Below are 24,561 nucleotides of genomic sequence, written 5' to 3' on the forward strand. Positions count from 1 at the left end.
CCTCCTTCAGTGCTAAAATTGAATCCATTTGCTCTGACCTCTCCAACTATGCCTTCTTGCCCTCTCCCTCTGCTTTCAATTCTGCAAGAGATCCCTCTTTCTTCTTTCACTGGTTCTTGGCTTACTCTGACTTGTCTCCTGGTCCAAACTTGTGGACTAACTGGGCTGATACACTCTGGCTGGCAGTAAATCCTCATCATCATACCAATTACTTATAATGGACACAATCTCAATCTAAGGCAGATAAATTTCCCACAGTTTGCCCCCATAAATCACAGGCTTCTGGACTATTACAGGCAGGGCTTTTTCTGAAGGATACCAGCTGCAACAGCACTGATCCTACCTATCAAGGCTTTCACAGTGTGCTCATGGACTATAAAAGTCTTTAATGAGTTCTTCACAGTAGTGCTGCTAGGGCTGGACCCCACATCCCACCCCATTAGCCAAATGTCCATCCAGAGATAGCAGGTAATCAAAGTAGCAGCAGACAGGCCCAACATCAGCATCTGGGCTGAAATATTGACCCTGTTCAGATGACACACTAAGCCATGGTGGTTAAGCATTTTGAGCTAAACATGGGTTAGTGTGTCATGTGAACCATTCCTAATCATGATGGCTACATAACCACGGTTTAAACTCACTCACTGGTTTAAACACCATTTGCTGCGAAATGGTTAGCAACCTTAACCCACGGCTTAGTGTGTTGTCTGAACAGGCTCACTATAGACTGGGGGTAGATGGCCATACATGTACATGGTTACAGATGCTCATTTTCTTTTACTTTAAAATATATATTATCCTTTACTAGAACAAAGTAGTGCTTATTCTCAGTAAATGTGTTTTTGCTTCTGGGCTGCAGAAACAAACTTCATTTTTATTCCTGTAGTCATGATGTTACTTTGATTTAAGTGAGTTTAAAATGTGAAACTGTACATGCTTTTTAAATCTTTTTTTAAATTTTATTTTAAAAACCTTTTCCTAAGATTTCAGGAATGTAGAAGCTTTGGTAAAGCATAGAATGGCAGTGGGGGAGCAGGATGTAGAAATGAAATGTTGTATGTGTCACAACTGAAGTAATACTCATGGCCATCTAAAATGGGGCGGGTGGCTCCATAAGTTCATTAAGTACAGGGTCTAAAATGACCTAGCTGCACCACTGGTTCTTCACCCATGATGATGTATTTGATTCCTGTTAAGCCTTCTCACTGTGCAGACTGTTATTTCTCTTGCTTCACTTCCTATAGTTTCTTTTCTCAACATCTTTTTCAGTTTTAGGGACTGTTCCTTTAGATTTGCACCTTCCTCACAGCTAGCAGCCTTCTGCGAGAAAAAAGAATGCTAAATTACTAATTCCCAAACCTTCATAGCAAAAGTCCATCTGATGATCAGCAACTTTATGGACCTCTCAGCATCTCGGGTTGGTATCATCAGGCACCTAGGGAGACCCACACCCCAGCAGGGGCCAAGCCTCCTGGCCCTACTGCTCCTTCCCACTGTTGCTGTATCCAATTGTGAAAACAGGAGCAGCAGCCCTTGGTTGCCTTGACCACCTTCTGTGCAGTGGTGTGGATGGGTTGGGGGGGCATACAAATAGGCAGTAGTGACAACAGCAAGGAGGGGGGTTCATTTGAAGGGGCAGGCAGTGGGCATCTTACTGAAGACCCCCTACCTCAAAACTGGACCTGGCTTTGCGAACTCTTCCACCATTCCAGACTGAAAAAATTTCATCTGGCTCAGTTTGAGGTAGCTATTAGTTATAAAAGGGGTTTGCCTCTTCATGCACAGGCTTGAAGATACTTGTAAAAGTGGTGGTGCAAAACCTCCATTTCCTCATTAAACTAGCTCTCTGAAGCCTCTCAGTAAACTGCCAGTGTGAAGCCTTTATTTTCTGCTGGGAATGTTGTTGGGACATTCTGATTTCTTTCAAGAGTGCTATTAATGGCTTCCTCCATCTTGGCTCATTCACCAGTTCACAGCTAGCACCAATGTTACATGCTACCCACGTCCAAGCAGCAAGACATTCTAGGGACATTTGGAGGCATACAGTGTCTTTGTAATGTTTGCTTTATTTACAAGAGTGGAGGCAAATACACTTTTATGAGCAGATCATGCAGCCACTAATTCTGCATTGGGTTCCCAAAGAGAACAGCTGAACTCCAAGGATCTCCAGCCAACTCACAGCTCTCAAAATCAGAGTAGCAAAACTCACTACAACCAGTTCATAGCTATCTCTGATGGTGCTATATAAATAAATAAATAAATAATAATAATAATAATAATAATAATAATGAGTTTCACAAATGGTAGAACCAACTTGTAGGAACATTAAGGTTCTTCTGTCATGCTCTCAGGTGCCACCTTAAAAAAACCCAATAAAATCTAGACAGACAAACCCATAACTATACTAGGGCAAAAAGCAGTGATCAACCTCCTCCTGAAAGGAGGATGTCATTCAAATGCAAAGTGTTGTTGTCATTAAGGCTAAGCCATTTGAACTGTCCAGACATTTGTGCTTCATGGGTATAGAATAAAACAATGTTTTGGCCTCTGGTTGGATCTACATTTTTCTTGAGCTATAGCTCTTCTTTTCATTACTAGACTTGCTTTCTCAGCTAAGGATGACGATGATGTTTTGCAAGTACAATATTAAAATGGATCCCCCCCACCCACCCTCATGCCTCACATTTACAAAAGCCAAAGACTATGAACTCCTGTGGAACAGCTACCTTATTGTGAAAGTTCACCCTAATTTGACAAGAGAGCTTGGCTGTTGCTGTGGCAACTTGCAGGCCTAAAAAACATTGTGTACCATTATATAGCTGAGCTGCAGTACTCCCTAGTCACAAATTACATTTGTTGTGTACCTGGCACAGTTCAGTTCACCAGAATTATTGCTTAGGCAAATGCTGGCTTTTAGAACAGATAACATTTCTTTGAACTTCTTAACTTTTAAAGCTGCTGAGTTGACAATGCTAGTGGCTACCAATGCAATCCTATCCATGTCTACTCAATAGTAAGTCCCATTGAATTCAAACTGGGTATAGGATTACATTCTATGAGGCTTGAGTTGTGAACCACGAAATCCTTAGCTCAAATTTTGCTGTAGCCATAATATATTCGCTAGACAACCTCTCTGAGCACCCTTTCTGTAATATATAATACTGATCTACATTACAGTGTTGTGAAAGGATGATTGAGATAATGTATGTGAAATATTTTGAGTGACTTATAAATGAGATGATAATGGTGGTGATTACATTAAAATGAGAATTGAAAATCTCCACTGATTTTGCTAGAAAGACTATAAGGAGTCTAGATTTCAATGAGTGCCCAGTTTGGGCAGTAAAGTACCATCAATATTAGAACTATGCCTCATATGTAGCCTTGAAGAGATATGTGTCAGATATGTGCGTCTTATGCCAATTCAGGTTGGCTATTCATTTCATTGTATTATCTATTTTAAAGGGAAGAATTGTCATTCAGGACTAGTCACTGTTATTATTATTATTTATTATTATTTATTTATATAGCACCATCAATGTACATGGTGCTGTACAGATTATACACAGTAAATAGCAAGACCCTGCCGCATAGGCTTACAATCTAATAAAGTTGCAGTAAACAATAAGGAGGGAAAGAGAATGCAAACAGGCACAGGGAAGTGTAAACAGGCACCGGGTAGGGTGAAGCTAACAGTATAGAGTCAGAACAAACTCAATATTTAAAAGCTATAGGGAAAAGAAAAGTTTTTAGCTGAGTTTTAAAAGCTGTGATTGAGTTGGTAGTTCTCAAGTGTTCTGGAAGAGCGTTCCAGGCATAAGGGGCAGCAGAAGAAAAAGGACGAAGCCGAGTAAGGGAAGTGGAGGTCCTTGGGCAGGCGAGAAGCATGGCATCAGAGGAGCGGAGAGCACAAGCGGGGGAATAGTGTGAGATGAGAGAGGAGAGATAGGCAGGAGCTAGACCGTGAAAAGCTTTGAAGGTCAACAGGAGAAGTTTATATTGGATTCTGGAGTGAATTGGGAGCCAATGAAGAGATTTCAGAAGTGGAGTGACATGGTCAGAGCGGCGGGCCAAGAAGATGATCTTAGCGGCAGAGTGGTGGACAGAGACCAGCGGACTGATGTGAGACGAAGGAAGGCCAGAGAGAAGAAGGTTGCAGTAGTCCAACCGAGAGATAACCAGTGCATGAACGAGACTCTTGGCAGAAGAGACAGACAAAAATGGTCGAATCCTGGCAATATTATACAGGAAGAAACGACAGGATTTAGCTACTGCCTCGATATGAAGAATAAAGGAGAGCGAGGAATCAAATATAAAGCCAAGACTACGAGCTTCCTTGACCGGATAGAGCATGACATCATTGGCAGTAAGAGAGAATGAGAGGTGAGGAGAAGGTTTAGGAGGAAAAACAAGCAGTTCAGTTTTTGCCATATTAAGTTTCAAACGACGATGAAGCAGCCAGGCTGAGATATCTGAAAGACATGCCGAGATACGATCGTGAACATCAGGAAAGAGTTCCGGAGATGAGAGATATAGTTGTGTATCTGGGCATCATCCCATAGGTACCATACATGCACCCAAAAAAGTAAGGTGAGGGTTAAAGGTCTCTTAAGGATTCCCCACCTACCCTGTGAATCTGTGGCTTGGAAAAGAGATGTCTAGTTCAGCCTGGCAGATTCCCTATTGTTATGGAGATTAGCTGAATGGTAGCTGTCCTCAGAGATGGACAATCTCAGAGGTTCTGGAAGAGAACTTACCTTTCTCTCCTGCTCTTCTCTAAAGAATGTGTTAGTTCGGAGGTCTGTGAGTGTAGCACTTGGGCCCATGAGTGCATTTAGCAATTTGAGAAACTGTCCAAGGCACCATCACAAAATGGCTGCCATGGGAGACAAGTAAGCTACCCAAAAGACAAGGCAGAGGTGAGGTCTGAGCTCCAACATATTAAATTACTCCTTTGAATCCACATTTTTAGTGCCAACAGAAACCTATTTCACAGAAGGCAAAATCTTTCTCTCTCCCCTTCCTCTGCCAGCAAACTCATCCCCCCCCCCATCTCATTCTCTCTCGCACACTGGATTACTACCCATACACTCTCTCCCACATCTGATTAATCACCTCTACATCTCTCCCCAAACAGCCCATGTATCCATCATGCCTGCATAAACCTCTGTCCCTCCCTTTGCTGCCTCACTGCAAGCACACAAAAAACCACTTTTTCAGGATCCCCCCTAAAACCTCTGTCCCTCGCACACACGTACAGCCCCCATCCATTCAGACATTCAAGCACACAACAATCCATATCTCCCAGGATGCTCCTAGCTGACTCCTTGCTGATCTCCTGAACCCCTTCCCATGGGCTTCCCTGCCCCACCAGCTGGCTTACCACCGTTCCCCCTAAGGACCCACCCCCGCCCCGTGCCCACTTTAGCAGAAAGAAGTGTCAGAAGTCCATTTTTCATGTTTGTTTCCCTTTTTCTCAGTGGCTGGGAATGCTACACAGGAATCAACCAGCAGTTGCCCAGCATCTCCATTCCCAAAGCATGTCTCTGAGCCCCCACATGTGGCCCAGAGGCAGTGACTAGAGGCCCTCAGCAATCCCAGCTGCTGGCAAGAACATTTGTGTTTGTTTAAGGAAAAAAAGTGGGAAGGGTAGGGCACCTCAATGGGTGCCAAAAATGATATCGGGGGGTGGACACCATGTTGCTTTCCCCAAGTGTAACTGGACATCGGTTTCTGCTAGAAGTGGATCTGAAAAGGAGGCAGAGCGCTGACTTTGCTCTCTGTAGGAAATCCTATGGCACTTTGGGCTCCCCTGGACATCTGACGAGGAGCAAGAATCTGTTGGGAGTCTTAATGCTGTAAACCCATCTTTTATGCTCAGCCTATATACCTATGTATGTTTGTATGTATGTATGTATAAATAAATAATCTATATCACAGAAACCGACTAAGGGCATGTCTACACCAGCCCTATATCCCGGGATTGTTCCTGTGCATCCAAATGCCACACAGGGGATCCTGGGAGCAGGCAGGGACAATCCCTCTATTTTCCTGGGATAACACTTAGGTGCAGAAAGGGCCTTAGTCTCCAGTAACCTCCTTCTAAGAAAACTAAATCCCGGATGAGCTCTGGAACCCCTGAAACTTCTCAGCACTTGGAAGTGGGTTGTACACACATAACATTATAATTTTGTGTACTCAGCTGGATATAGCACCTTCAGCAGTGCTCATACTGGCCAGAATGTACAGAAACATGAAACCAGTCATGTATACCGAAAAGGTTTTAGACTTGTTTTTCTTGAACAGGCTGATGCTTCTTGAACAGCAGCTTCCACCCACCTCACACCAAATGCCACATAGCAAACTTTTTTTTTGGAAACCAAGAGGAATTTGAAAAGCAGCTTTTTAATATATCATAGTAGGGTTAGGTGTTTGGAGGGGGCACAGAAAATTAAGATTGATGTTTGGCTAGCTTCCACAAGTCCTCATGTGAACTTAAGCAGCTTTGGATCCTGTGGGATGGAGTTTCTTTAACTTCTTTACCAGTCCTGGCAGCTCTTCACTTGCAATGCTTCAACATGTTACTTTTTGGGAATAGTAATTATGACATTATAACTTTCCTCTCAAAGACTCCTGTGCTGCTTCCTGATCCATTTCCAAGTGCAATGCAAGGTACAGGGAACTTACCTTTAAGGCTCTATATAACTTGAGGGGCTGACATCTCCTCTATGAACCTGCCTGAATCGTTCAGATCTTCCTCAAAGGTCATTCTCTGGATCCCACTGCCTTTGGATCAGGTAGTAACAGAAGCAGGGGCATTTCTGCTATAGCACCCCAGGTAGGAAGTGCAGGAACCCTCAACTGATGTCTTTTCTGCACCAGAGGAAGAGCTTTTTACTTGCCTAGGAGATTTAGATTTTCCGTTTTCTGCTCTTTTATGCTATTTTCAAGCTGAGATTTGTTGTACTGCTAGTTTTGTGACTTACTTGATTTTATCTTTTATCATTATTATTTTTAAAAAAATCATTTTGTAATCCCTACAGAAATTCTGGGTTGAAGAGGGGAAATATCATAAAATATAATAAATAAGAAACATGACACAATTATATGCCATTAGTTATCCAGCTTTTCAAGCATCCTGCCCTTAACTTTCAAATCACTGGAAATATTCCTCTTCCAAAACAGAGATTCCCATGGTTCTAAAAAAGAAAAGAAAAAGTCATATGCAGTGGGTGGGCCATGTGTTGTCTGTGCCTGGACCCTAACTGAGATAGATAGATAGATAGATAGATAGATAGATAGATAGATAGATAGATAGATATTACAGCAAAGGCATGTTAGCATGCCTTCCTGCTAGACTCTTGTTTACTGCTTGAGGATCATGGACATATTTCACTTTACAAGTTTTCAATGCGGCTGGAGATAATTTGCATGACTTTAGGAAGTGCATAACTTGCTCTCTATGAATCAGAAAGAAAATTGACAATTGCTCAGACTATTATTATTATTATTTAAAAAATAACAAACCCAAACAAATTTAATCAGTTTGAAGAGCAAGAAAATAAACTTGCCTTGATAGGGGAACTGTTACTTATGTCAACACACAGGAATACACCATAGAACGACCCATTACATTTATTCTCTTCCAAGGCTGCTTACTGTAATAGGCAAAACGTTAGTTTGTTTCCATTATTAGCAAAACAAAGTGTTTATTAATAGCACTTTGGAAAAATATGATTCTATTAGGAAATGGTTGATTACATGGAGGAGTCCACCTCATGTATCTGGCATATTTCTGTGTTGTGGGTAATGTAACTATGAAGGCTAGCATTTCTCTTAAAGCACTAGTTTCTGGAATTCTATAGATTTTGTATCTTAGCTTTGGCCTTGATAAACCCTTGAAGCTTTAGTCCGGCACTATTGTGCTCTCTTATTTATTCACCGTATTACAGCTGTATTGTGAACTTCCTATAAAAGTGCAGTTATTTACTGCTCTTCCCTTTCTTTGAACTTTAAGTAAAATGTCTTATTATGGTGAGAAGGGAGGAGAAGACTACCAAAAATAAATAACTCTACTGGCCTCTAATTCTTGAGAAGTGAAAACTTCAGAGGTGAAACTCACTTCACACTCATTTTTTGGTTACTTTCTGCTGTCTTTTCCTCAGCATAACATGTAAAGGCTGTTGTGGTAACTAATTGTCCTCCTACATTGTTTCCCTACTTATAGAAAAATACACAGGAACAAACCAATGAGCACCACATATTTAGTAACATCAAATTTTGTGATCTAAGAGGTTCCAAGAATCTCTGCCAGCTCCAAAAACCTTCATTGTTGGGTTCAAGTGTCCTGCCCCCCCCCGTTTTAAAAGTAAGTTTCTAGTCCTCGTGGAGCTATAGAGAGTTTAAGAATGCATGCAATTAAAACGTCCTACCAAAGAAAGATGTCAACAGTTACATTCACTTGAAAATCAGGTGTGATGCAAATCAGTGTGAGGTACACAGTCTGCCACTCTAGAAGTCCGTATCTGCACAGGTAAAGAGGATGCTATTGCTCTCTCCGGTGCTCAGGAACGACGACTCCGCAAACACTTCTTTGCAGGACAACAGTGGAGAAGGGAGGGCCGAAATCATACCAAACATCCTGGAAATATCCTTTCCTGCCCTGCAAAGAGCCACCCCCCTGTTCAGCCCACGTGGCACCTGGGTGTCAGCCTAGCCCAAGAAGGTAGCAGGTGCTGCGAGGCTGGGATCAGGGAGGCTGAACGGCGGCGAGGGGAGAGCTGCCTCCCTTTCCTCCGCGGGGCTGAGAAGAAGCAAGGTGAGCCGTGAGACTCCCCCAGTAGCTGCAAAGGTGATGAAGGAGGGCACAGCATGCAACCTAGGCTGAAAGGGCTGGCGGCGGCGGCCGGAGCAGTGATCACTCTCCGAGGCAAGGCAGCAATTAGAAGAGAGCCGCAGCCAGGGAATGCGCGGGTGGGGAGGAAGCCCAGCTGAACGCCAGCAGCCGGAGCGGGGAGGGGGCTTGCAGGCTGCGGAGAGCAGAACGGGGGCCGGTCCGAACTACAGTGGGAGAATGTCCCGCTGACTGCCATGAGGACACGAGCAAGCGAGCGAGCGCCCCCTCGGGAACGCAGGCAGAGCAGAGAGGACGGGGGGTGGGTGGACATTTCTCCCCCGTGTGGGATTTCTGCGGCTGGAGAGGTGGGGGGTTGGAGGCTGGCTGCCGAGGTACAATGGCAACAGGTGGCGGCTCCCGGATCCAGGAAACTCCTGCGGCGGGCGTGGAAGCGAGGGCTGGCCCTGTTCCAGGGCGGGCCGCCTCGTCAGCCCTTGAAGGAAGCCCGCCCAAAGTGAGCCCACCGCACCGCCCACAAGGCGGTGCTCCTCAGGAGACGCTCTCAGGAGCAATGCTCTCGTCTTGACGGGGCAGTCCCGTTCATTCGGGGGAAGGCGGCCTGGGGTTGCCCTCCCCCAGCGGTTTGGGACTGGAGTCAGTCCCCCATTGCACTCAGTGAGGCTCATGCTTGAGCAGGCATGGTGGCATATCCCTTCCCGTGTCGTGAACAGCAGGGTGGAAGAGAGAATTTAAATGTGTAGCTTTTAAATAGCTGGCAAAAGAGGGTGGAATAGCTGGAAAAGGACATATAGAACAGTTAAAGAGAATCAATTTATCTGGATAGGTCATTGACTGGTTCACACCGAGAAGCTAATTTTAAATGTTCCTGGATGGAAATTAGAACTGCCCATAGAAATCAGTGACTGTTTAATGTAGACAGTATAGAGCTGAAGAAGGTTCATATTCTCAGTCAAAAATCCCCCATACCTGACAGGTTGTAGCAAAGGTAAATTTAAGTAGCCTCATATCTTCTTCCAAACCAAATCAAGCATTCAATTGCATACAGAAGCTTTGTGCTCCATTGACTTGCATGCAGACTGTTTGCACTTTTAAATGTTCAAAAACTAAAAAAAAAAAAAAAAGGAAAGAAAAAAACATGAAGTAAGATCCAATTTAGAACAGGGGCTCCTGTCTTTGATGTTAACTTCTGTTTTTTTCAATCCTGTCAGACACAAACTGAGGTAATTCATGCAAACCAGAGATAGACTGCAATATTTTGTTGTACGGCGCCACTTGTATGACATAGATACTATTAGGCAACTTCAGAACACTGTATGTATGGAACATATTTATGATCTGTTGCATGAGATTCGCCAGATTCTTGAAATGCTCCAGAAACAATGTCAAACTAAATTTGTCTAAAGATTATCTTGGATCTAACACATTATGTGGACTTCTACTTGCAGAATGGGGCTTTCATGGCCCCTTCCTCCCTGCTGAACCACGTTGTGTCTCTCGCAAAGCCAGTTCCAAGGGTCAAGGGACTTTTAGGAATGACATGCAATGTGGTGCAGAGAGCTGCAGATGGAGGGGAGTTTCACTGGAAATCATGGACTTTCTCTTGTGTGAGCAGAAGCATTTTCTACTCACGCTGGGGTCGCTTTGGATCCAGTCCTAGTAACTGATTTATTGATGATGATGATGATGATGATTTAACTTTTCTCTAAAATATTAGAAGTAGCTTTCAATGCAGGAGTTTAGCTCACAATGTTCTGCTGTAGTACTTGGTATTGAATCAAAAGCTGCTAGATAATTGTATAGAATACTTTCCTTAATGTGATAATCTCCATTCCTATACACCCACCTTCCTGGCTTTATTTGAAAGGAGCAGCTACCTGGAAAGTTACAGTGTACCTCAGTAAAATGAATGTGCTTGAATAAAATCTAACTGCCTCTTCCTTAGGCTTTATTTGTGTTAATTCAGTTTCAATTATCTTTAATTTATTTTCCCTTGGGTGCCATAACAAAGGTGTTTTAAAGAAATCAGCTGTGATGTGGGCTAAGGCTTTAAATTGTCATATGAGCTGTCAGTTCACATTACGTAATGTAGCTAATAAGTAACCCATCTAATAGGAAAGGGAGCCACATCGGAAGCTAGTGAGACCACACGTGTGTATGGCTAGAAATATATTAAACTTTTTGTTTTTTGAAACCAGACACCTGTGGAAAGCAGTGGTTTTGGCTCAGCGAGCTTCCTTAGTATGTGTTTATTGATAAAATATCCTAAGGTGCAAAAGCAGAGGTTTTTGATATTGCTGAATAAACATAAAAGGCTCAACAATTCTTGGACAGAAATAAATTAGATTCAGTTTATAGCTAAATGCTAAAAATCTCCATAATAAGGGAGAGCAAAGACCTTGAAGTTGCCCATCCACAGCATCTGGACAACAGACTGAGCAAAGCACACAGCCTTTTGCCACTATAGTGAGATGTATTATACTTCTATTTAAATTATAAAATTTCTCAATTTGCATCTGTACCTATATATTAACTTGTACACATTTTATATAAAACAGTTTCCTCATTTGTCTTTTTTGGGTGACATTTTCTTTTCTTTCTTGGTAGTGGACAAATGCCCACCTTAATAAGTGCAATCTTTCTGTTACCATATGCAACACTGGTGCCAGGATGAATATGAAATCCCCCTCGGAGGTTGTCATGTGATGTGAACTTGGCGAGCATGGGTTATGTAAGGGTTAAACAATCTCTGCATATATCATGGTCTGTTTAATCCTCTCATAACCCATGGTGGCTAGATTCACACGACATGACAACCCCCAAAGGGGGAGTTGGATTTGCAACCTGGTGCCTGCAGGTGCCGCAGCTCATCATGGTTTAAATAACTCATCATGAGCTGCAGTTTGTCATCTGAAACCAGTCCATGGATTATGCAAGGGTTGTTTAAACCTCACTTAACCCCTACTTGCTAGGTTTGCTCGACACAACAACCCCTGAGCAAGAGTTGCATATTCAAAATGATGGCCACACATCCTGCACACAATGCAGCCTCACCATGGATAACCCATGATAAGTTGTGTCATGTGAACAGCCCCATTGTGATGTTGTTATTACAGTTTTCCCCATGCTGATAAAACTGTTGTCCCTATATCTGTGAATATGACAGCAAGTTCTTCTGTTTTCTCACTAGACCAGGTGAAGGAAAGCAATGAAGTTTCTGCTGTGCATACCTCAGCAACCCTGCAGAAATTCACCTGAGCATAATAGCTGACCTTGAGCTCTGTCCCTAGTGGCTTGTCTTGGTCATTATGGCAGCACTGTCCGGCTATGGCTTTAATGTGAAAGGTAGAGCATTTTCACCCAGGGGCAGCAACAGCAGTGTGAGGAGTGATGGGCACGTGCAAGAACTTTTTCATGAAGAAGCACAACAGGTATGCTGAGAAGGTCCTGTTTCTCTATCGTTGAGTTCTTACTTCTGAAACTTTGGAAGGTGGTGGGAGCAATGCATTATAGAGGGCTTGTATTTATGTTGTGTTCCTTATAGATTTCACAGGTTCCCTGAAATTTCTCCAAATTCCTTTTTAACTTTTCTGAATATCAATAAATAATTACACATTTATGTTTGTTTGTTTTTAAAGCGTATGTTTGTTTGTTTTTAAATGGCTAGGAGCAAAAGCAGGATGTAGCATTTGCAGAAAAAGGACTTACTGGCAGTGTTGTTCATATTTATTATTATTTATAATTTAATATTTTTGGGTGGCACGGTAGGGTAAAAGACAGAAGCTTTGACCTCTCTTGTAGAGTTCATTCTCAAAGTGGCCCTCCAAGAAATCTAGTTGCTGAACAGAGCTTGGAAGATTAAAATCAACAAGAGACCTAGGTTTTGTCTGTAACAACCAGAGTGGAATTCAGGAAGTATGACTACCCTACATAAAACACTTCCGGATTGTCATTCCCCTGAAATAAAGTGCTTCGTACGAAGAACAGGACAGGTCCTGTCATCTTTAGTATAACGTATTTTGCATGCTTTGGCCTTTGTGCCTTTTTGCTGTCATGCTTAGGAAGATGAAAGAACAAAAGTAACTTAAGCATTCTACTTTCTTTTAGAGTTCTCAAATGCACAACAGACCATGGTGGAAGATCCACCTTTTTGTTTGGGAACCGGTCCTCTTTGGAACATGGGATGGAGTCTTTACTTCTTGCATGATCAACATTTTTGGAGTAGTTCTCTTTCTGAGGACAGGGTGGCTTGTAGTAAGTATAGGGGACTAAATAACAAGTTACTCTGCTGCTGTTTTGTGTGCAGTTTTGCTTTGCTTTTGCTAAGGCGATTTTGGGCATTACATGTCCTTGTTAGTGATGACAAACAATCTGTAAGGATTGTCACCATTGTTTTACTTGTGTGTCCTTCACTCAAGTAAACAGCTGCAGGGCTTTCCACAATTTATTTTATAATAAGGGCTTAATACATGTCTCTTTGAATTCTACCACGTATTTTATTTCCAGTTATGGTTTATTTGTTTTTTTAAACAGCTTGCTGACAATAATGCTATGAATAAGTGGGAGATATCACTGGAACATTGGCAAGCAGCCTAGTTGACAACCTAATGAAGACTGCAATAGGAATAAATAAATTTAAACCAATGTGCTTTGGCATAAACATTTTGCCCTGCATTTTGCCTGCAGCACTAAATAATTTTAAACCAATATACTGTGGTATCAACATTTTGCCCTACAGGCATACTTGATTGTGTCCTCTGATCTATATCACCGGGAGCTATTTGCATTACATGAAGCCTTTGGTGCTCTTAGCCTTTACTACAACAAAATGATTTGACTAAATGATCTTTTGGACCTTCTGTGCTGTGATGAAATGTGGGTAGTTGTAGTGATGCAGAAAGTGGCTTGCGCAGATGTAGTGCAGCAGCAGCATTTCATATTTTGCAAGTGGTACAAATCTATCAAATCTATTCCGCTGGGCTGCCAATCCTATGTCTACCAATTTTGAGCATGTAGCTGACAGCTTTGGTGCCAAAAATGCATATGGAAGATGATTCCAGACAGACAGCTACCAATTAAAAGGTTTTGTAGAACTATTCCATCTTTCCCTCATTATTGGTGTGTGTGTGGTAACAAAAAAGAACAAAGAAATGCTGAGAAAAACATAGGTCTACAAATGAAAGATGACATCACCTGGTCACTCGGTAAAATTCTGTAAGTGAGGCAGGGCAAGCGCCCAATAAAAGCCTTATCTGGAAGTACTCCAAATCACACCTCTGTCAGGTGCTGGACTGTGATGGTGATAGCTGTTGCCAAGGTAGTAGGCGGTACCTGTGCAATATCCTGATTTGACTCACTGTGCACACACCACATTACAGAGTCAGATATTCTACTAGTGCGGCAGACATTGCATTCCTCTTAGATCCTGCTCCTAACCCTGTTTACTTGGAGGTAAGTCCTGGTGAAATCATATGAACTTATTTCCAAGTACCTATTTACATTAACATTCTGATCTATAAACCATTGTGCTTTACATTTCCTTTTACTGAGCAACTAAAAGCCCAGAAATGACTTGCTGGCTTTGTTATCTTTTTCTTTTATGCTGCTCTACAAAAGCCAAAATACAACAAAATAATAGCTTGGGTTATTTATAGGGAAGGTGAACAAATGTTCAGGTGAAACATGCTGCCATCTCCACATTCCTCCAAGCACTACTTAAAGAATCTGGTGTAGTCTTAGGTTATGGTTGCAAGCTTCTGTCATGATGATGATGATGATGATGATGATGATGATGATAATAATAATAATAATTTCTTTCATAATTTCTCACATAAAATTATTCCCCAAGAGTCCACACCCCTCCCCAAATAGTTCAACTCCTTTAGTAGGAATCTGTCTCCCTCGGTAAAATTCTGCTGTGTTGTAAAATTTCCAATGAGACAGAATGCACACACACTGTGGAGATTGGCTCTGGAAACTGGATTGAATTAGAATTCAAACATTATCTTGATCAGTGGATAATTAGTTTAAAAGAGAGATAATTAAAAACATATGAATTGTGCACAGAAAGGAAAACAAATGCATATTTTGGTGGTATAAATGTCTAGGTCAGCCTTCCCCAATCTGACACTGTGCAGAAGTGTTGAACTACAGTGTCCATTGGGAGGATGTAGTCCAATGCACCTGGAGAGCACCAGGTTGAGAAAGCTGATCTAGGCAGTCCTTGTCCTGTGTATGTGGAGTTAGTATGCCAAGTGAAATAAGGCTTTTGTTAGTAGAACACAAAGTTGTAATGCGATGATGAAGATGATGATGATAGTTACAAAGCTGTACAAATACCCAGACACTGTATAAAACGGCACCTTTGACAGTTTTCTTATATCTCACTTATTTCCACAAATGTGTGGCTTGTGCACTATGCAGCAAAAATTAAAAATTAAATAAATAAATGCAAACTTGTCAAAGTGGGCTTCCTTCGGTTCTGCCTTTGGATGGGAGGAGCCAAGTTGTAATAGATCACTCTCCATCTGAAACTTTCAATGTGGATGGTATTAAACAAGTACCATGGTAGCAGAGAAGAAAGATGTATTTGGTGCCACAATGAACCAGTTCAGTCCTTCAAATAAATGCTGGATATTCGCCAGCTTATGTACCATTTAGGGATGTGCTCTCAATCACTGCCTGTGGAGATCCTTTGAATCTTAGGGAAGGATGCAGCAAATCGGCTAATGCATAATCTCTATATTTGGTGGCTCTGACCTTTTCCTTTTATCACTGAGTTAATTATGCTAGGGATAGAGGTATCGTGCCATTGCATCCTCTCTTGTTACTTTTGTATCCTGCCATACCTCAAAGGAGATTCAGGCAGCGTTTTACCCTCACAACAACCCTGGCAAGTTAGGTTATACCAGACTTCTCAAACTTAGTGCCCAAAACTTATGTTTTGGACTTCAGTTCTCATCAGCCTCAACCAGCATGGCCAGTGGTCAGGAATGCTAGGAGTTGTAGTTCAAAACATCTGGAGGGTACTAGGTTGAGGAAGGCAGCATTAGGCTGAAAGACAGGTACTTATCCACCGCCACTTGGTTAGCTTTAGAGCTGAGCAGGGATTTGAATCTGAGTGTAAGACCAGCATCCTAACTGCTATACTACACTGTCTCTTGCTTAAGACAGTTTCCTGTGTAACTTCAGCTGTTTTTAGCTTCTCCCATCAAAGTCCAGTGCATTGCCACACACCTTTGATGGCATTCTCTAATTGCTACTTTCCCATGATGATTTATTATTATTTATTATTATTATTTATTTATATAGCACCATCAATGTACATGGTGCTGTACAGATTACACAGTAAATAGCAAGACCCTGCCGCATAGGCTTACAATCTAATAAAGTTGTAGAAAACAATAAGGAGGGAAGGAGAATGCAAACAGGCACAGGGAAGTGTAAACAGGCACCGGGTAGGGTGAAGCTAACAGTATAGAGTCAGAACAAACTCAATATTTAAAAGCTATAGGGAAAAGAAAAGTTTTTAGCTGAGTTTTAAAAGCTGTGATTGAGTTTGTACTTCTCAAGTGTTCTGGAAGAGCGTTCCAGGCGTAAGGGGCAGCAGAAGAAAAAGGACGAAGCCGAGTAAGGGAAGTGGAGGTCCTTGGGCAGGCGAGAAGCATGGCATTAGAGGAGCGGAGAGCACGAGCGGGGCAATAGTGTGAGATGAGAGAGGAGAGATAGGCAGGAGCTAGACCGTGAAAAGCTTTGAAGGTCAACAGGAGAAGTTTATATTGGATTCTGGAGTGAATTGGAAGCCAATGAAGAGATTTCAGAAGTGGAGTGACATTTCTATCCTTGTTTTTCACTGTATGTTGCCCTGAGAGCTTGTAACTATAGGTTGATTAATAAGATTAATAAGAAATAAATAAATGCAATAAAATAAACCTCCTGGACCACCTGCCCTAAAATTGATCTCTCTCTCTCTCTCTCTCTCTCTCTCTCTCTCTCTCTCTCTCTGTCACAAAATTAAGTTTAGTGTTTACCTGGTGAACCTCCATTCATTGATTTCTCATTAGAACTAGAAAGTTCTGGTCACTACACCTAAAAAAGGATATTATAGAACTGAAAAAAGTGCAGAAAATGGCAACTAAAAAGATGAATAGGCTGGAGCATCTCCCCTTTGAGGAAAGGTTACTTCAACTGGGATTGTAAGCTTGGAAAAAAGGAGGCTAAGGGGAGACATGATAGAGGTGTACAAAATTATGCATGGTATGGAGAATGTAGATAGGGAGACATTTTTCTCCCTCTCTCAAAATACTAGAACCCGGGGTCATCCCATGAAGCTGATTGGTGGGAGATCCAGGACAAATAAAAGGAAGCACTTCTTCACACAGTGCATAGATAATTATGGAACTCACTACCATAGGATGTAGTGATGGCCACAAATTTAGATGGCTTTAAAAGGGTTCAATAAATTCCTGGAGGCAAAGGCTATCAATGGCTACTAGCCCTGATGGTTGTGTGCTATCTCCAGTATTTGAGGCAGTGAGTCTGTGTGCACCAGTTGCTGGGGAACATGGGTGGGAGGGTGCTGTTGTACCATGTCCTGCTTGTTGGCCACTGTGTGGACAGAGTGCTGGACTAGATGGACCCTTCTTAAAGCTGTTCTCTCGCTGAATCTCATTTCCTCTTTTCCATTTCTCTCTCTCCTAAGTGCTATGCATGCAGAATCCTGTTGCCTTCATGAAATACTGTTTCAGTTTAGTCTCCTGCTGGTTTAGATGATGATTGCATCAGATCAAGGCGGACTGGAGCCAGCAGATCAAGGGGGACTGGAGCCAGCACTCAGCATGCACACATCTGCTAGCATATAACCCTTTTTATGCTCCCTCCCCAAGTGGCTTTTTTTAAAAAGGAAAACATTGTTCTAACTTTGCAACAACTATTGTTTTAATTAAAAAACAAAGCAAGAGCATTATCAATTTTGTCTATACTAAATATCTTGCATTTTTCAAACTGGCCAGGGATATTGGCTGCTACTTGGAGATATTGGTGGCACAAGTGAACCTAACATCTTTTGTACAAAGGAACAGTTAGTAAGCAAAAGGAATTAAAAGCCACTGCCCCTCATTGAGAGTCATCACAGGAAGGAACACCACGCCTGTAGGGAAAAAGCAACACTTTGAAGATGGCTAAAAGATGCAAAATGCTGGAGTTTGTTCACAATGGGGATCTCTAAAGCTCAGAGGAAAGGTTTAAGAGGTCACTTTTTATTTAGCATCTGCACACTGATAACACTTGAAGACATTCTGATGGAGCTTGTGTATGATAAAAGCTGTGGAAACACAGGAACACTGCTGCTGCCTTCTGCCTTTCATATCTTGCTCTCCAAAGAGATCATTTTAAAGAATCCCCATCATGAAATGATCCCTGGAAGTTACCATTTTATATGTACATGTTTGTGAAATGGTCGAGCCCCTCTCTGTCTTGTGGTGCCATTTTGTTGCTGAGAAAATTAGGTATATATAACACACACACATATTGCTTTTTCAGATGTGGAAGTGATTTGTAGAAGCATTCAAATAATTATTAAGAAACTGCAGCCCGAAGCTTCCTTCTTACAACTGGTTTCATGTAAACTTTCTAACATTTTGACAGTGGCAAATAAGGCATGCCAGTTTGCATCAAGTACAAAAGCATTGTATTCTTTTGTAGAAAGCAAGCAAACAAAGGAACCAATGAGTCAAAGTGGTGTGTGTACTTGAAATGTCTTTGAAATGTAGATTTCAAATGATGTGGTTTTTGTTCAGGAGAGTTCATTTTTATATATAGTAGCAGTAGATGATACAGCTCTCAATTAGTTATTCATAATGCCACTGCCAAATCCTAACTTTTTCTGAATCTGAATACATATTGCAAAAAGTCATACAGCTGAACTGCCTGGGCTCAGCACCATGTATGAGTGATTCCATGCTTTGAGTACTCAACAGTGAAGTTTGGTTGTGGTTGTCCATCTGCAGTGCCCACCCATATCTTTCCTCCACCAACAAACTGTCTACACATGGTCCATGTGGTGATTTGCCTATAACATTGATACTAAATTCACATGTCACTTTTCCCTTTTAGTCTTCAGTATTTTCTTTTTCCTTCCATTTCAGGGGAACACTGGCATTCTAATGGGCATGTTTTTGGTGTCCTTTGTCATCTTGGTAGCCTTAGTAACTGTCTTGTCTGGCATTGGGGTTTGTGAGCGGTGCAACATTGGAAGTGGAGGAGTCTACTCAATGATTTCTACTGTCCTTGGAGGTCAAGTTGGAGGGACTATTGGCCTCCTTTATATATTTGGTCAGGTAAGATTACTTGAAAATGCCTTGATTTGTTTATAAAACGTTATATTTAACGTTCCCATTTTTGTTCCAGTCAATAATATACAACGCTTACAGCTTCTATTGTTCTTCTCAGGAAGATTTTTTTTAAAAGTAAGGTATATAGTTACACAATTCTAGTGTGTTATGAATAGGGTTGGTGCCTAAACTTGTATTTGCCTTGCTGGGAATGCAAGTTTGCTTAGCAATGCTTGGATGCAATGCAAACCCAAGGGCTAGTTCTCTTTAAAAATTCTTTGACAGTTTGAAAAGTAAAACAAGACTCTTGTTTTACAGGTCTGTGCAGGGGATGCTTTTTAGCTTAAGTTTGTTGTCCAAGTCCCAGGCACCAATTACTGCTCCGAGATAAACAAAATATTCTAAAGCCTTGGAGGAAAAGACGTTGGAGACATCTTTATATCTCATTACAGTTACGCAGTGAATAAATGAGACAAATTCTTTCTGTTTGGTATTTTAGAAATAAATTTAGGTTAGGAGCCCTTCTGATCTAAATTTGTAGTAATATACAAATATGACACAAATACCCAAGATAGCTGAAAATCAGAATGTAAAAATAATAATCTGGTTTTGAATCAGCATAGTTTGTCTTGGCTAGTCATAGAAAGTAAATATTTTATCCGGATATGTATGAAGGCCATAACCTTTAACATTTACATGAGTATTGAACAGATTTCTTATTGCACATTTGCAAAGTGGTGTGAATTCCAGGTTGTCTTTCTACCCTTACAGTTTCCCTCAAAGGAACTCTTGATCAACTTTCTGCAAGCGTTAAAGACCTCTGGGAGTATCCAAATTGGCACTTGCAGTCTGTTAATTTTGATCCTGTCAAAGACCTCTGTGCATGGAGTCAGCTGTAGCTCATGACCCATATTCCAACCATGCAAACAACATTTATTTATTTATTTATTACATTTCTATACCGCCCAATAGCTGGAGCTCTCTGGGCAGTTGAATTAGAGGTTCCTGAGTGGGTGACAGATTGTCTGTAGCTTGACTCTTTTGACAGTAAAGATCCTTTCTGGCTTCATTCACCAAGCTCATTCACTACATGTAAACATATGCTACATGACCTCCAGGAATCTCCAATACAGATCATGTAGATTACATCCAGTTATGGCTGTTTACAGTATGATCAGATATGAGAAATAGGCTCCCAACATGCCAACTGAATTAGCCAAGTCTTCCCAACTTGGTGCCCTCCAGATGTGTTGGACTACAACTCCCACCAGCCTCCAACTACAATAACCTATAAGCAGGAAAAAACATTCAAGTTGGGGAGCTAGATTCTTTTCCTTGCACAGAATAAACATCCACTCAATTCCTACACCACATTCTTGACCCATGCAGTACTGAAGTTCTCAAGTACAGGTGCCTTGTAACTTACTACTTAGCAATTTCACAAGTAAAACTATCCTTCAGTGTGTTGCAGGTGCAATGTACATTACTGGATTTGCTGAATCTATCTCTGATCTCCTGAGCTTCAGTAACATTTGGGCAGTTAGAGGCATCTCACTTGCTGTCCTGTTGGGCTTGCTTGGAATTAACCTTGCTGGAGTGAAATGGATAATCCGTCTCCAGCTGCTACTCCTCTTTCTACTTGCTGTGTCTACACTGGATTTTGTCATTGGATCTTTCACGCACCTAGATCCAGGTAAAGTTTTCCCAAATTATCTAGCTCTGGAATAACTATGGCTGCAAGCTGATTAAAGAAACCTTGTTGAATAATCATCTGAGTTTTAATCTATTAATCTCTTGATCAAATTTGCTTATGGGTAAAAAAAACACATTTCTGGATCAGGAAGCCTACTTCCTTTGTTTAACTTAACTGTCCCCAACTCAGTGCTGTCCAGACATGTTGAAATACAACTCCCAGCATCCCTGCAGATGACCACAACTCCCATTAATCCAACACGTCTGGAGGGCACCAGGTTGGGGAAGTCTGTTTGAGTTTATACATGCATGTATCATAAGTAGAAGAATTCCTCCTCATGTTATGAACACTCATATTAAAAGTAATTTTTAAAATCTGCTAGCCAGTTAATCAGCAGCACATTTTTAGTCAATTAAGGCCTCAATCGTATCCACACGTTCCTGGGAATAAAACCCAATGGGCCTATTCAGACAGCAAGCTAAGCCATAGTTAGACCGGTAAACTTTTTGCAGCAACTGGTTAGTGAGCATGTTTAAACTGTGGTTATGTAGCCATCACGGTTAGGAATGGTTCACACAACACGCTAAACCAAAATGTTTAGCTCAAAATGCTTAACCACTGTGGCTTAGTGTGTCATTTTTTTTTACAAGCTTTTTTTATTGATTTTCAATATACAGAAATATACAAAATAATAATAATAATTTTGAGCTCATACAGGTAAGTTCAATTTGCTATCAATATACTTTTCTTTTTTTATTGAAACCACAATTTTGAAAGGCAGCTGGGACTTGTATTGTCGCATCATCTTGAGTTGTGTATGTAATGGATTCCCACCAATCAGCAGTGAAAGTTTCCCCTTTTTTCTGTCCCTTCGACACCTTAATGTGTCATCTGAACAGGATAATTGAGCTCAATGGGATTTACCTTTGAGTAGACACACCTATGTACAGGATATTGCTGTAAATGTGTTTTACAGTGGAATCCTGCATGTGTCTTTTTAGAAGTAAACATCCTTGGATTCAGTGGGATTTACTTCCAGGGAAGTGTCTATAGGACTGCAGACTTAATTGATTAATCTGGATAATTAATTTAAATGCTTCCACCCTAGTAATTATTGCTGAGCTTATAACTAAAATGTTTTGGTGGAATTTCAAAACAAAGCAAAAAATATGCAACAGAATGCCACATAAGGTTACTTAACACTGTATATATCCAGCTACAACTGTACTGGCTTAATGCAAATCAGGATCACAAGGATATGAAATGCGTTTATTACAGACCTAGGTTTGTAAGAGTTAAATAGCCTGGCCTGGGTATTTCCACTTGCAGCCTGGCTACTACATGCAGTGCTTTGTGATGGCTTTTAACGTTTCTTTTAATACACTTGGCTTTGACGTGGACCTCTTTTCATGGAAGGAAAGAAAGGCTGAGCCTCTTAAACACCAATCATATAAACATGTCTCTGTTCCTGCTTTTGAGCAGGGATTGAAAGCATTTAACAGAGTATCTGTTTGGATTAATGAATTAAAACACTGATTAGAGAATAAAAGGGTGACTTTGATCAAGGCAACCATTCCCTCATGCAGCTTTTCACTGCCTCAGATGGTGCTAGAAAGAACTGAGTTAATTTTCACACCAGACTGTAAGATTAATTTTTGCATTTCCCTTGCTTCCCTTGGTTCAAATGTAGCATTTTGTTTTAGTAACTCACGACTGTTTCTATCTTAGCATATTAGTTTAATAAAAACTCACAAATAATGTGAAGGGTTTCAAAACATGTTTTAGGGATGATTTGTGCAAATGTTGCTATTAAAGGAAGACTCAAATGGATGCTAACAAGGACTTTTTTGAGGTCATACTCAGATGTATTGATGCACCATTTTAAAAAATGAATAAATACTTTGTTGTACTATTCAGGAAAAACAGTTAATGTATCAGTACACCAATTCTGAAACAGGGCCTGTCTGGTGGAATAGAAAAGCTTTGGATACAACAATTCCTTAGCCAGCTCCTTCCCATCCCTGGAATGCCTTTTTGGGGGTCTTCCTGCTGTCTGTTGCTGGAAGGAGAACCATTGGTGGGCAGCTTTCCACCAACCTGGGTGTAGCCCCTTCCCTTCCCCAGTGGGTCCTCCATGAGCCACCAAAGCACCATCCTAATCCTCTTCACATATCAATATTAGGGGGTTAGGAGGATGTTACTGTAAAACCCTTATAGTTAAGCATTTTCATTTCTCTAGTGCTTCTGATATATTTTGACTAGCAGTAAAAAAGATGCCTGCTATTGTTTATATATTATTATTTATTAATGGGGTTTATATATACAAGTGTCCTACAATCTGTTAGGATGAAGGGTAGGTTAGAAATTCTTGAAATAATAAATAAATAGTTACATATACTTGCCAACTCCATAGAATTGTTCAAGGTAGCTAACGACAATAAAAGCATGTAGTGAAAACTATCCAATTATAAAACAAATTAAGAAATTACAAAAAAGGATATTGAACATTTAATACAAACTTTCTTCTGCATTTCTAGGCTCATTTTAGCCTCATTTTTGTGCTATTTGTTCCAACTCTAGTTTTGCTGCTTGCCCAAACTTTCCCCTTCACCTCAGGAAGGATTTCAGCCTTTTCCGCTCTTTTTCTTAGCTACACCTTTTACAACACAATCCTATAAATGTCTACTCAAACATAAACTCCATTGAATTCAAAGGGAGTTATTCTAGGCAACCGGATATAGGATTACAGCCTTAAAGTGGTTTGTTCAGCAACTACCGTAAACAATTAAAAATATATTTGCTCAAAATGTTTACTGTTGTATTCTATTAAGAACTGGACATTAGTCCCATTTGTGCAACTGAGACGTATTTCTTTTATCTTGAAACTGGCTATGTAAAGCAAAATGTTGTGGATCAGCATTCCCAACTAGCTGCCCTCCAAATGGGCTATAACTCCCATCATTCCTGACCTTTGGTTATAGTTGCCTAGGCTGCGGGGAGCTCCAGAACATCTGGAAGGCACCAGGTGTGGAATAATGCTCTCCACTATTACTTTATTTAAAGTAGTGAATGATGTGAAACCTTGTGCAGATAACCATGGGGTTTTGTGTGTGTGTGGTTAGTGTTTGTTGACACATAAATTTAACCACAAAAAAGTAAAAGCGCCGTATACTTGTATGCCATATACAGTTATGGAGCCAATTCTCTGTGCCCTTGTGAAAAATATGACCTATAACAGCAGCAACCACCAGCAAAAACCAACAACCCCACCCATAACCACAAACTAAATGGCCTCCTGGGATACAGTATATCAGTGCAAATGTACATAGGACATTCATGTTAACAGTGCTCAGATCCAGCTGTTTGGAGGTTATGCTTGAAAAGGAAGACAGATAAGAGGTGGGAAAACTTCAGAGGAGAATATTTATGGCTTAATTTGAGCAGGGGTCCTTATGATCCCAAGCATGTGTGAAGAAGTATATTTTTATGAGGTTAACAAGTCTTAGGGACAAAGGGCAAACTGACCAAGAGGGACCAGTTGCAAAGAAGCTGGAATTGTGGTAGGAGCAAATTTAAGTGCAAAAGAAATTAAGTGTAGTTATGCAGCTAAACAGAAGGTGTCACTTTATCTTCACTTTTTTGTTATTACGCAGTCTTCCTTTTCTTTTTATTTTCCTTTTTGT

General features: G+C 41.0%; 1 protein-coding gene across 1 annotated transcript in view; it reads left to right on the top strand.

Annotated features, from left to right (window-relative positions):
* Window positions 1-12,162: 12,162 nt before the first annotated feature.
* SLC12A8 (solute carrier family 12 member 8) overlaps window positions 12,163-24,561 on the top strand; it is a 60,642-nt gene continuing 48,243 nt past the window's right edge. Inside the window, exons 1-4 of the mRNA XM_063116661.1 lie at window positions 12,163-12,285; window positions 12,962-13,108; window positions 19,000-19,191; window positions 20,647-20,878. Of these exons, the coding sequence (XP_062972731.1) occupies window positions 12,163-12,285; window positions 12,962-13,108; window positions 19,000-19,191; window positions 20,647-20,878 (694 nt within the window). The remainder of the gene's footprint in view (window positions 12,286-12,961; window positions 13,109-18,999; window positions 19,192-20,646; window positions 20,879-24,561) is intronic.

Source organism: Elgaria multicarinata, chromosome 2, assembly GCF_023053635.1.
Source record: "Elgaria multicarinata webbii isolate HBS135686 ecotype San Diego chromosome 2, rElgMul1.1.pri, whole genome shotgun sequence".
Lineage (NCBI taxonomy): Eukaryota > Metazoa > Chordata > Lepidosauria > Squamata > Anguidae > Elgaria > Elgaria multicarinata.